This window comes from Hibiscus syriacus, unplaced genomic scaffold, assembly GCF_006381635.1.
Source record: "Hibiscus syriacus cultivar Baekdansim isolate YM2019G1 unplaced genomic scaffold, ASM638163v2 tig00117056_pilon, whole genome shotgun sequence".
NCBI lineage: Eukaryota > Viridiplantae > Streptophyta > Magnoliopsida > Malvales > Malvaceae > Hibiscus > Hibiscus syriacus.
The window spans coordinates 4,723,462-4,738,257 of record NW_024063539.1 but is presented as its reverse complement, the minus strand read 5'-3'; the positions used below and the strand labels follow the sequence as shown (position 1 = coordinate 4,738,257).

General features: G+C 32.9%; 1 protein-coding gene and 1 pseudogene across 1 annotated transcript; both read left to right on the top strand.

The window, feature by feature from the left end:
• The first annotated feature begins 441 nt into the window (after positions 1-441).
• LOC120198637 lies at positions 442-4,004 on the top strand (annotated as a pseudogene).
• A 4,346-nt stretch (positions 4,005-8,350) lies between these two features.
• LOC120198119 (auxin-responsive protein SAUR50-like) lies at positions 8,351-9,130 on the top strand. Its single transcript, XM_039199500.1, has one exon. The coding sequence runs from the start codon at positions 8,465-8,467 to the stop codon at positions 8,798-8,800; it is 336 nt and encodes a 111-aa protein (XP_039055431.1). The 5' UTR covers positions 8,351-8,464; the 3' UTR covers positions 8,801-9,130.
• Positions 9,131-14,796: the final 5,666 nt, after the last annotated feature.

Here is a 14,796-nt window from a genome sequence, read left to right as displayed (position 1 = left end):
TCAAAGTAGAGATCGAAATGAAATATGCCCACCAACGACTATCATATGCTCAATTCCTATAAAACTAACGACACGACAATTATATAGTTTGAGTTATTTGAATACGAGTTTTATGATATGGTTCGTATTTAAATTTTACAATTCAAACTATATGCATAGTTCAAATAATTTAAAAGTTGATTCGAAATGCAATTATAAAAATATTTTGCGTAGAATGGAGCTTATTCCGATGGTTGGTGTTAGCATTGAGATGCCTGGAATGATAAAAGAAAAATCTAAGAATCTAAAAAGAGAGGCAATAGCAATTTGTGGAGAATTGATGGGCTACAAGTTGCTTTCAACCTTTCTTATATTCGGCTGTTGGCCCATTTGCATTTCAACTTGTTCACTCGGAATCACAACATTCAATATATATAGCCTTCGGTTTTGGTCCCCAAATTCCCACCACCAACCTCCGTCCACGAACACAAAACAGCGAGCGAAAGAGGCAAATGTGTGGATCTCTTTCCCTGTCCTACGCTAACCTCTCTCTTCCACCAACAAACACACTAATTCATTCACCAATTTTAAAGCCTCATCTTCTGTTTTCCCGGACATCGCTTTGCTTCTCTAACAAAACTCTCCACCACGACCATGTCTCTAACGATCAAAGTAAACTTAATTTCCCCCACTCACCTTAATTCCTGCAACAAACCCAGTTGTTTTTTCACGGCTTACAATCCCAGAATCCGACCCAAACCGATTTACCATTCCAATCGTTTAACAACAACATCAACTTCTCTCAAGCCGAGGAGAATGCAGGGTCCGGTTCGGTCTCCTTCTGTTATAAAGAGCTCGCTGATCGAGCCGGATGGTGGGATCGTCGTCGATCTCGTTGTCCCGGAGAGCGAAAGGGGGACCAAGACGGTCGAGGCCGAATCAATGCCGAAGGTGAGGCTGACCAAGATCGATGTGGAGTGGGTGCATGTGATTTGTGAAGGGTGGGCTAGTCCTTTGAAAGGGTTTATGAGAGAAGATGAGTACTTGCAGAGCTTGCATTTCAATTCTTTGAGAATGAAAGATGGGTCTATTGTCAATATGTCACTTCCCATCGTTTTGGCTATCGATGATGCGACTAAGGAGAGCATTGGGTCTTCTTCAAATGTTGGGTTGGTTGGGCCTGATGGACACTTGGTCGCTATTCTCAGAAGGTCTGAAGTTTTTTTAAACCTTTAAATGCCGGTATTGTTAATATGATAGTCATATGTATCTCGCAACATAAATTTGTTTTGGCTTAAATTACTGGTACTGTTCTTGAATTTTTTTTGTAGCATCGAAATCTACAAGCATAACAAAGAAGAAAGGATAGCTAGAACATGGGGGACAACAGCGCCGGGATTGCCATACGTTGAGGAAGCCATTGCTTCAGCTGGAAACTGGCTCATTGGAGGTGACCTGGAAGTTTTGAAACCTATCAAATACAACGATGGGCTTGATCACTACAGACTTTCACCCAAGCAACTCAGGAAAGAATTTGATAGGCGTAAGGCCGATGCGGTTTTTGCTTTTCAGTTAAGGAATCCTGTGCATAATGGACATGCGCTGTTGATGAATGATACTCGGAGACGGCTTTTAGAAAAGGGTTTCAAGAATCCGATCCTACTGCTTCATCCTTTGGGAGGTTTCACCAAGGCAGACGATGTGCCCTTGGATGTTCGGATGGAACAACACAGCAAGGTTTTTCCCATCGTCTCCTCTGTATAACAACTACTAATATTATCCTCGTTAAGGTTAATTGCTATGATGGTACATGCACACTATTTAATGCAATTGTGGTCTATGATGTTTTTCTTGTGTGATGGGATAGCATTCAAATAAATGACTTATTTTGGTCTTGAAACTTGTATTGGATTCATATATGTTCAGGTCCTACAAGACGGAGTCCTCGACCCTGAAACTACCATCGTATCCATATTCCCATCACCTATGCATTATGCAGGTCCAACAGAGGTACAGTGGCATGCCAAGACGAGGATAAATGCTGGGGCTAATTTCTATATTGTTGGTCGTGATCCTGCTGGTATGGGTCACCCAACGGAGAAGAGGGATTTGTATGATCCTGATCATGGGAAAAAAGTGCTGAGTATGGCCCCTGGCTTGGAAAAGCTTGACATTTTACCTTTCCGGGTAAGTACCGTATATGCTGGTTGGAGATACCATATGCATTACTCTTATAAAACTCTATGAAAATTTCCTTGATTGGTAGGTATGTCAAATTGTTATATTGGTCTGGCTGTCCTTTTGCTAGATCTTTAGTGTATGAGCTACTGCCCTCCATGGGATTAGTATCACATGGTGGTTCTAATTTTGCATAACATACAGCGTAATCCTTTCTAGAAGCTTCCAGCTCAATCAATCTTAATAAATTCCAATAAGCAGCCCCTTGATGTTAGTAAATACTAATTGCATTGCCACTCAACCAGGGCTGCATTTTGCTAAAGTAGCACCATATTGTTTATAATTTCCTTTTGCACTCATTTCTTTGAATTGTGGTCTATAGGTGGCAGCTTATGACACAGTGGCAAAGAAGATGGCATTTTTTGACCCTTCGCGTGCCAAAGATTTCCTCTTTATCTCTGGAACCAAGGTAAGTGTTAGATTTCTAGATTTCAGTGGCGTCTTTATTAGATATTGACCCAAATTCTAATTGACCATATTTGATTTGGATTATGGTGTGATTTTATTGGCTAGAGTTTACTAGACAGTTAAGTTTATGAATGAGTAGGTATAATTAATAGTTAAGTCTTGGTTATCAAGTAATAGCTTTAACCTGTACAATTCAGAAGAAAAAGAGAGTGATGTAATTCCCAGGGTCTTTTTGGTTGGTTTGTAATTTTGTCCGAGCAAAAGTTGCATGTAAGTCATAATGTTTGCGAGGAAGGTTTTGTAGTTTTGCCTGTGCATACAAGTTGCAAGAATTTTATTAGTGGAGTGATCTTTATCCTTGATTAATGGACTTGGGCCAAATGGGCTGAACCGCGATCTATTACGGTTTTTTTTAGTATGGTTAATTTTGTTTTGATCGCATTTCCACTCACAAATTTCCAATAGTTTCAGGCTTCGTTTTATGACCATCAAAAGTCTTGTTCACAATCACATAATAAACCTAAATGTGATGCTTCTTGGTGATTCAATTAGTCTTGTTTCTCACTTGGTGCTCAAAGCTACCTCCAACTTTTACTTTTCGAAGTTATGCAGTGGCATGTTAATTAGGGAAACGGGGTTGATACAAAAACTTGAGGGACTTTACTTGAATAAATTGTATTAGGACTAATAAAGGGTATCATGAACTGGTTGCGGTGATAAAATTTAATTAGTGCAGAAATTTATAATTGTGAGGGTCTATGGTATGGTTCCTGGCATGTAATGGTAGTTTCAGAAGAGGAAATTTACTCTATAACCTGGCTACAACTTGTGTTATTGGATTGAATGTCAAAGGCTACTAGGAAAGCGTCCCCATTATATTATCCCTTTTTTTTTAACTAAACATCAGTTCTGTTCTAGGATTTTCATTATCTGAAATATTATTGGACTTGCTTTCACTGGCATTTTCAGATTGTATATTATTCTGAAGTCTCTGATTATAAATATACATATTGCTGCAGATGCGAACTTATGCAAGAACTGGTGAGAACCCTCCGGATGATTTTATGAGCCCTGGAGGATGGGAAGTCCTCGTCAATATTACGAGAGTTTGCAAGCAGAGGAGGCAACAAAGCAAGCGGCTGCTGTATCTTCTTAGTTCAACACAGTTACATTTTGCAGCAAGTTTATTATAGCAAATTAGAGAAGAGTCCTATGGTTTAAGGTCGAGAACAGATGAAGCCTGATTTCAGCAGTTCCGTTAGTGAATTCAACCTCTCCAATTATACCTTTTTATGCCGTTGTGAAACTCTCGGTTATCAGTTTTCAGTTATCGGATTATTTATTGTATTCGGATAACATATATATTGAGTTGTTAACGATTGATTTTTTTCAGTGGAATCTGAACGTGTTTGAAGTGGCTTGTCACTTTCAGGGTTAATCTAAAAGCTTATCTTCCCCTCGAATCCTCAATCTGTATCTTCTGCATGTTATAAATTCTTCTTTTTATCTTGTCAGTAACCTTAGGGCTTCAGCTCAAATCATCCGCATCGATAAGATTTGATGACAGGGACAAGCCTACTCATCTCAGGCTCACCCATCTCAACATTAGCGACGGCCAACGACAAAGGATGGCGAGCCTTAATCCGAGGAACACCTGCATGATAAAACTATGACAGTATGTCGGAAGCCAACAAGTTGCCATGTGATTACAAGTTTGAAAACTGTCTTCCGATGGTGCAAACAATCTAACAAAAAATTCCTGGAAACTTCAAGGCTCGTGGTTAGGACGTCCCCATAACAAACCATCCAAACCAGCTGGTTTGGATCACTTGGGATACAAATCTTGTACCCTGAAATAGGCCGAAAAGCACCAAAAGATGTTTAATAAGATAGAGTCGTGTAGCAGGCCATCAACCGAAACATACCATTTATTGTTTCCTTTCATCTTACACGCCACATGTGCTGCTTCTGTGTTACTCAAAGGTACCATCCGTAATGTCCTCGCCGTTCCTCGTTCAAAGGCCGCGGCTTAGCTGTTACAATGGGGGCCAGGCCAACCCTTTTCTGATTTATTCTCCATTTCAAGATTAGATTTTCGGAAAGTCAGTGCTTTCATTTCCCTCGGTTAAATGTGTGGTTTTGATTACGTAAATGTCGGCTATAACGCCGTGGTTATTTATTGAGAAAAAGTGTAAACGGAAAGGTAACATGGCGTCCATGTGCTAACGTGAGGTCATTTTCTTTCACGCTACAAATTTATCCATCTTTGGCTCTCAATTCAAAGCCTCTACGGAAGTAGTCACTGCCTTTCGGCTTTGGATGAATATCCAGCGGATCCACCTTTGTATTTATATGTAATTCTTAAAAAAATAATTCACCCATTAAGATTTTATAAAGATATATAATGTTTTCTGTTTTTAAAATCTGACATTTGCAACGGTCAGTCAAATTTCAATAAAACCAAATTTTATTCTAACATTTGTTGCAAAATAGAATATTAATTGTATCAGTTGAATTAAGATTGAATGGGTATACATTTATATAGTTGTAGCTGAAATGACGAGTGTGGTGAGCTTTGAGTTCGTACCTGAAAGATGCATGGTAAAAGGGAGGGGAACAGTTGCAAAAAGGATATTAGATCTAGACACCCTAAGAAAGCATAAAAAGGTAAACAAGGATTTTGGGTAGAAACTAGGACAGGCTCTGCCTCTTCTCTTTTTTGGACCTTAGAACATCAAAATCTCTCTCTCTATCTCTCTCTCTTTTCCTTAAAAAAATAAAAACACAAGTGGTTCTCATTTATGTATCGATAAAGACCAAGGCATGCTAATATTCGGAAGTTCGATTTATTAGCTTAATCTTTTAAGGACCACCGTACCCAAATGTTGATATACCTTCACATCTTCGACAACTACTCATTTCTTTTCTCAAATAAATCATGTTTAAGATTATATTAAATTTAATGTACATAAAATTAATGAAATATGTTCTTGATTAATCTTATATTTCAATCAAATAAACAAATAATATAGCATAATATTTTTAATAATATATTAAGTAATTTTACTCTAATAAATAATCTTAATTTAATATAATCAGTGATAGACAAATGAAATTTCAGAATACATACATGTACTTTTCCTCAAAAATAATTTTGATTAAATATGTATTCTTCTTCAAAAATATTTTTGAATCATCACTAATTTTGATTTAATAGATAACATAAAAGGGGAACGTGGGTCGAATTGCCACTTTCTAATGCCTACCAAGACAAGAAACACAATAACTTCACTTTATAGGGTAGTTGATTGTTGCATGTGGCTACCAGAAACATGTGGAAAAAATGTGTCAAGAATATTAATCACTTACACATATTTTAGCGAATCAAATCATAACATTTCACTAAATTTTATATATATTTTTAATATCAATGAATATCATGATCATTTAAAATATTATTTATTATAAAATTATCTACATTATTTACTTATTATGAAATTAAAACTCAAATACTTGACAAAAAAAAACCTAACACCTTAACCTTTACCAACTATAACAGAACATCGTCGACACCAGCTCATGGAATTTTAGATGTGAACCTAATTCTGACGCCAAATTTCTTTCCTTTTTCTCTAATGATTAATGGGGTTGGAATATTATATCTGGAAATATGGTTATCATTTATGGAAATGCATGTTGAATCTTTAGGTTTTGTCGATAAATCATGGAATTTAATGTTAAGTATCCGAATTGAGAAACGTATTCAAATAATAATTGAAAAGGGTTAAAGAGAATTTATGGAGGTACCAAAATGAAAATTAAAAAGAAAGAGGGTGATAATTGTAAATCAAATTAAAAGGAACAACGTGTGCAATTGGACATTGTAGTTGAAGTGAGCATGGGATCGTGTTTCGACGTCTCCCTTATGGTAAAAAAATCATAACAATCTTTATATTATATCTCATATTACATTTTAGTCTCTCTATTGAAAAATAAACAAATTGGTCCATGTATATTTTGACCAAAAAAATCGATTCCTCCATTAAAAATTACATTCACTTTGTCATTAATTATTTCATGTTGTAACTTTTGTAATATAAACATTTATATTTAATTTTGGTCAGTTTAACTCTTAATCGTTCGTTAAAAATTTCATCAACATATGTAATGGAAATGTTTTTTTTAATAAAAATACCAAATTATAATCCGCGATATAGTACAAGGATTGCTATGGTATTTTTACCTCGATCTGCCTAATTTTCAATCTAGAAATCATATTTTAATCTCAAATTTATTGAATATATCTTTAAAATTAATTATATAAAATCAATTTATCTTGAATTTACGGATCGAGTTTATTTTAATTGTCATCGTTACTGGTATATTACATGAAATCAAACATATTTAATTTTTCATCAATATATGCATTATATCAAAATTTATCTGCAATTTAAAAATTAAAAACCTGGGTTTCAAAATTAAAATGATGGAAATGATTTGAATAAAGTAGGGCTTTCAAAGAGAGGCATGAAAGGTGTCACGTACATGCATGTGAATCACTAATATTTTATCTGCCATTCGATTATGAGAATCACAAGCTCAAATTTTACAGATTACTATACATATCCGTCACGCTTATTATTGTGGAATGATATTTCATACATCAACACTATATATTTTATAGTATATATCATTTGATATATATATATATATATATATATATATATATATATATATATCATCAAATTTTTAAAAATAATTTTGTTGTTGATAATATTATCATTTAATTGAAATTTATTTTGGAGTTTCTCTTTATGTGGTGCTTAATTATTCATTTATTTCATAACATTCTCTCTTTAAAATTAAAAAAAAAAATTAAGGTATTGCTTAATAATTCATATATATGTATGACTCTAGCATATTTTTTTTCTTCCAATTATACTTTTGAAAATTGCTCGCCTCTGTATATTAAGATTTCTAGGCATATTTTTTCATGTATCGAAGTTTTCAATGAACTTATAACTTTTAGGTACAAGAGTACCTTGACTTCTGAATTAGCTACTTGATGTAAACAAGATTTTTGATAAACCTATGTGACCTACTAGAGTGAAATTTAAAATATGATAAATAGATCTATTTAACATAATTGACCTACAAATAGCTACTTTATGTCTGACACCACTGGCTTGAAGCATTATAAAAACATAATAACTATAATCGAAAAAAGGATCATGACCTCCATAATCTTCTCCTCCTTTTTCACAAAGAAATATCGACTACCAATCATTTTTTTACTGTAATTTTTTGTTCAAATCAAAATGAATAAACCATTAATAACTTATGAGACAAATTTGTTTTCATCAAGCTATCTGATTCCAGGGAAGAGTTTAAAAGTTATATGAAGGAATAAGAAACATGGGCAATTGAAGAAGTTTAAAGATATTTTCAATCCCCGACAATGGTTTTTATTTCAATTAAATATAGGATAAAATTGAATTACTATTTAAAGGTGAAGTTCTTGAAATGTAGCTGTTGGAGTTGATGAATTAGTTTGGTTGAAAGGCTCGAAAAGGTTGATAGAACAAGGCAACAAAGAGAGGGACCGTGATGTCCTTTGGAAGGGATGTCCTTTGAGCTTCATTATCAGACCCCTGTAAAAATAAAAATAAAAATACCCCCAAACCTCTCAACTTTGTTCCCACAACCCCACATGATTTTGTTTCTCTCCTCCTCTTTGAAAAATCCATTTAGCTTTATTAGCTCTCTGACTCTCACCATATATACCCCCCTTCTTCCAAAACCCATCATCTCTCATTTTCCACACCTACAAACAACAACAATGGCGATCACCGGGAAATCGAGCAAACTGACCCAAACAGCCCTGATTAAGCAAATCCTGAAACGATGTTCCAGCTTAGGAAAGAAACAACAACAAGGCTACGGTGATGATGATGAACAGAAACGACTCCCTGTGGACGTGCCCAAAGGTCATTTTGTCGTATACGTCGGTCAGAACAGGAGCAGATACATTGTCCCCATATCGTTCTTGACCCGACCCGAGTTCCAGAGCTTGCTCCACCAAGCAGAGGAAGAGTTCGGGTTCGGTCACGACATGGGACTCACCATCCCTTGTGAAGAAGTTGTTTTCCGGTCTTTAACATCCATGCTCAAATGAAATTGAAGCCTGCTTTTCATGAGAAACGTTGAATTGAGATGAAGCTGCTTCTTTTGCTTCTCTGATTCTATTTTTTCCTCTCTTTTTCTGAGTTGTTTAAACTGTTCTAACACAAGAAAAACCCCACGGAGTTGGTTTTTATGTGGGTTTTTGATTTGTAAATCTGAGAAGAAAAAAAACGATTTATTATCATTCTGTCGTCTCCATCTTCCTCTAAGAAACACGAGCACAAGGCACACGTTCACCAGTTCAGGGTTTATTATTATTATTAGGAGGTCAAATTATGGTTACGGTCCCTCCATTATGCTCAACTTTTTAATGATATCTATGTTTATGCTGTTAATATGTTATTAGTTAATCCAAATTGTTAAAATCAATTTAATAAGAAAAATAGAGAAGTTAAATTATGCCAAGATTGAAATGTAGAGACTAAAATATTAAATTCGATTTTAGTAAAAGGACTAAATCATAATTTGACCATAGTTATAATGTTTTCAGTGCTCCCCACACTGTACAGAGTCCCCCTTGCATTCAGCTCTCTGCGATCGTAAGGCACATGCATATACAAATTGAACGGTTCAGATTGCAGATGCAATTTACAATTTACTACTAGTATATATCAAAATCAATCCGTAAAAATATAAAATTACATGATTAATTGAATAATTGTTTTGATTCAAACGAATTACATATAATTCATATAAGGAAAAACTTGATCTAAACCTTTGCTTCGTCGTTATCAAATTTAAATTAAAGATTCTGTATCAATAAAAGTTTAAGTAACATCAGTCGTTTACCATTACATTAATGCCTGATTAATAATATTAGTGTCCATCTTAATTCTTTATTAAGTCTAATTCTAAAAAATGTGCAACTGTCAGCCATTTACTTTAAAGACATAATGAAAATGACTAATCGAGAAAATAACAAAAATTACTTTTAAAATTCAAATTGCTTAGCAGCAAAGATCAATAAAGTAGTGTGATAGAAAATAATAAGCATATCAACATAAAAATTAAAAACTCCATGTGCTTATATCAAATCAAGGGGTTATAATGTCACATATATATATATATATATAATTTAGAACTCATCAAAAAAATATTATTATTCTTAAATATTTTTGGTTCAAGTAGCTATGTCTATATGTATGTATATTGTCAATTAAATAAACAAATTTATAAATAAATATTACCTTATAATCATCTTAAATTATTATATATATATATATATATATATATATATATATATATATATATATGCATATACTTCATGCATATTTGAAGGAGTTACATTACCCGTAAATCTTGATTAACAAGCCTATTATGTTTAATTAATCCAGAGTTAATCTCTAGTTTAATAATCATGGAAAGTGCACCCTTAAATCTTAATCTCATATACATATATAAAAACTACTAAGTCACCTCAAAGTAAAAGTAAATATTATTCTTCTTAGAAAATCGAATTTAAGCAATTACAGTTGTAAAGTATGTATGTATCATCAATATACTAAAATTGTAACATCCTTAATACCGGGTTAGTGACTAAATTGTAAAATTTCAGAATTTGGTGATTAAAGTGAAAAAGTTGAAAGGTTCAATGAATTATTTGAAAATATTTCATGAAATTTTTTAGTAATTATCAAAGAAAATAAAGGGCAAAATGGTCATTGAACAAAGGAAATAATAAAATAATAATTAATGAGTATTATAATACCCATGTGGAGCATACATTTTGGGAAATTAAGTTTCCATATTACTCTTCTCTCTTCCATCTTCATCTTCTTCTCTTCTCCACATGAAAGCTCAAGCAAAGGTAAGATTTAGTTGTTGTTGATTATTAGCTGAAATTTAAGTTGGGTTTTGATCATTAGATGATAACTAAGCTTAAGGAAAGCTTAAGCTATCTTAACATCAAAAGATAAAGGAGTTAGGAGAGATTAAAGATTTTGAGTTCTTGAGTGAAATCTTGAAATAGAGTTTATAAGTTGAATTTGACTTGTCATCAGCTTAATTAAGAAGTATTAAGTGTTAGAATTGGATTTGAAACATGTTGAATATTTGGTATGATTTTTGAAATTCATAAAGAGGAGAAGATTTTGAGGTTTAAGATGTGATAAATGAGTAGAAATTAGTTTAAGTATGTATATTTGAGTTAAGAATAGAAAAATGAATGAAACATAAAGAATTTAAGTTGATATAGTGAATTTTCGGGCATGAACAGTGATTTTCTGGGCTTGAACGAAAAATTCCAGATTGTGCAGGGGGTACAGATTCCCCCTGGGGGGTATCGATTCCCCCTAAAGAAAAAAAATAGATTTTTGGTTCATTAAACCGACTTAAGTTATTAACATCAAGTTTAAGGTTTAGGCTTCTGATAATTATTTTGAAATGTTATATTTATGTAGATATTGAGCCTAACAAGTTCCGGAATAATCAAAGGATTAGGATTGAATCAAATCAAGGCTAATGTGAGTGCAATTTAATTTGTGCTTATAGAATGAACATTGGCTTGCGATGAGCCAGTGACGGAGTTATTATGGTAAGAAGTAACTCTTAAAATGTTATTGTATGTGACATGAGTTACATGATTATATGTATATGTGATATGTATAACATGTTGTTCTATGTGTTGTGTGATATATATATGTGCTTACATAAGAACATGAGAAATAAAATAAGTTATGTAATAAGGATATAGAAAACGAAATGAATGACATGAAATGTGTGTATGCTTGATTATATGAGTGGATATGTTATTGTAAGTACTAAATGGCTTATGTAAATAAATGAAAAGGTGAGATAAAATAAGTAGTATTTACTTATAAGGTAATAGGAAATTATGTGAACAGATAGTATTGATAGGGCACATAAGACTACATGTCTATCTTTTAATGTAATAAAAGTGATATATGTGATGTATTGGAAACATATGAGAACAAGAGATGACATAATTTGTATGATGTATAAATTCATGAGTAAAGGCATATGTGAATATAATTTGTATGCATTATATGTCATGTGAATATAAGAGGATAGAGTATGTTATATGATATGAGATGAAGTGATGAAACATAAATGATATATATATGATGATATAAGAATAAAACATGAATAAAATGATATATATGTTTATGTGAATCCATGCAAAGTGATACGAGCTATGTGATATATGAATATGAATTCATATGAAAAGTGACATGAAAGTACACTACGTGATTATATGCACGTGTGACATGTGATCATAAGAGCAATGATATGAGTACATGAATATATGAAGCAAAAGAAAAAAGCTCATGTTATATAATATGAGAGCTATAGGTATAACTGGCATGCCAAGAGTCGAGGGTCTACGCAGTCCTTCGGGACAATTCTACGTGGTCCTTCGGGACATATATGTAATTCTGTGGAACATGTATGTGGTACTTCGATACACTTATTTGGTCCATCGTATTAGGTATATGGTTCTTAAGGAGTGGTCTTTCGGGACATATGTGATATGTAGTCCTTCGGGACATAGTGGTCCTTCGGGACATTTCTACATGGTCCTTCGGGACAAATATTCAGTGCCCCTAATGGGAATTTATACGAGCTGTGGTGACAGCATTAGTGCACAACCTCAATGTACTCACATACCTTCAGTTCTCAACATTGTACATGGGCTAATAAAGAAAACAAATAAATATGTTGAATGTGATTTGTTATATGGAATAAATTATAGGATTCATGTATTGGTTATATGAAAGGATATATGTTTTTAGTTATATGAACTGTATTACATGAATTATATGATGTTAAGTGTATTTTTTTATGAAATGATATAGGATGGGTATTAATGATAATAATAGGATAATGATAAGGAAGAATATAATCATATATGTACATGTGTGGATTTGATATATGAATAGAAATATGATGGTATATGTGCATATATGCATTTTGATATATGAAATGTTTTATGATTTTTATTACATGTTTTTATGCCTCACTAAGTCATTGACTTAGCGTATTATTGTTTCACGCGTAGGTTATGAGAAGAGGAAGGATGATAAAAGTTAAGCAAGACAGGTCAGTTTATCCTTTCCAAAGATCATATCAGAAAAGAAAAGTATAATATGTATTTTGTAATAAGGATAGTGGTTGGCATGTAAATAAAGGATTAAATCCGATATGTTTTAATTGGTTTTGAAAAGTCATACGATTGAGTTTTTAAATGCATATATGTAATTGATAAATTTTATACGGATGAAAGCTTAGGTTTTTATGAAGTTATACGTATTTTATGAAAGTAATGTAACAGTACTGTAGCAGGGTATCAGTTCCTTGTAGCAGGGTATCAGTTTCCCTCTGACATTCTGGAAAATTTTAACATTCAGGTACTGTTCATTATTGTTCACGGGTACTATTCATATGGTATTGTTCACTGTTCATACCATATTTTACTGTTCATAAAATGTATATTTTCTTAAATTGGTTATAACAAACATGATTCAACAATATATTATCGTATTTTCTTAAAAATAGTTCAAATGTTCTGTTATTTTGTAAGAATATCGTTTTTAAAAGTTAATGTGACATCTCAGACTCGTATTCGGATTGAATACGGGTTGGAGTGTTACATTTAATGGTATCAGAGCTATGATTTAGCCGATTCTAGGTTAAAAACGAAGTCAAAAGTGTTTTAAAAAGTATACATGCCAACACAAAATGAAATTTTCTGATTTGATAGTGTAAGGAGTATATTGTCTTGATAATAGAGTTAAAGTGTTATGTTATATTAGATGTATGGTTATGAGAGCTTCCAAAGTGAAACACAAGGTGATAAACCTGTAGGTAATATCATCACTTGCCCTGGCCAGGCAAGGAGAAGAGCGAAAACCTCAGGGAGTGCCCGTACAAGATTAGAGAATGTTTCATGATGTTGAATGATATTATGATGTGTTTTCAATTTTATACTGTTATAATTCATAGAATGAATGTATCGAATAGAGTTAAGAGCACCCGAGTTCAAGGGTGAACCTTTGGATAAATGATATGAAGATAATGCTAGAAGGTGTTCATTTCTCCAAATGGGAGAAATTAAATTGAGAAGTTTCGTTAGTACGTGGATAAGATAGAATATGGTGGACAAATATCATTATAAGAATGTTAAAAGATCAAGTGATGTGGTTATCGTTTGTGGAAGAGTTCAAAAATAAGTATATGGATGATCAGTTCATAAAACAAATGAAGCTCGAATATATGAGCTTAAAGTAAGGGAATTACATATGCATGTGTATGAAAGCAAGTTTAATAAGTTAAGCAGATTTGTTGCTAAGTTAATTCCGATTAAGAATGATACATGTGATTGGTTGTTTAGGGCTTGCGCCTTAAATTAAAAGAGTGTTATTAGTTTTGAATTTGTTCTCATTTCAAGAAATGGATAATCACGCTAAAGCTCTAAAGAGAGAGAGCTCGGAATAAAAGGATTGGAGAATAAAAATCTCAGATGATTAAGAGAAGTAGTGCTTCATAGAGCTAAGCATTATCAAAGAAAGGTAGAGATTCTGGTTATCAACTTTAAACCAGACATGAATTAGTTGTATTCTCCGCCAGAGAATCAAATCAGATGAGAGTCAGAAAGACTTAAGTAATATGGTTTAATATTGGAAGATTAAACAAGTAGTTAATTGATAATAAGTCAAGGTTAAAGACAACCTTGGTGAATTGGGTTAAAAGCTCTGTTAAAAGTGTTGTAAATTGAAGCAGAAAAAAAATATTTTAAATGGATTAGATGAGTATTGAAATATGGTGATTTTTGAAACAAGTGGAGAAAACATAAGAATAAGAATGATAAAGAATAAGGTTTTGTGCAAGTAAAGTTGACTATCAAAGTCATGAAAATGTGATAAGGAGTGATAGTTAAGGATAAATATATATGATATAAAAGAACATAGGAGTACTAAAGACATGATATGGTTTAGTTATGTATAAGACAAAGGTAAATGGAATGGTTGA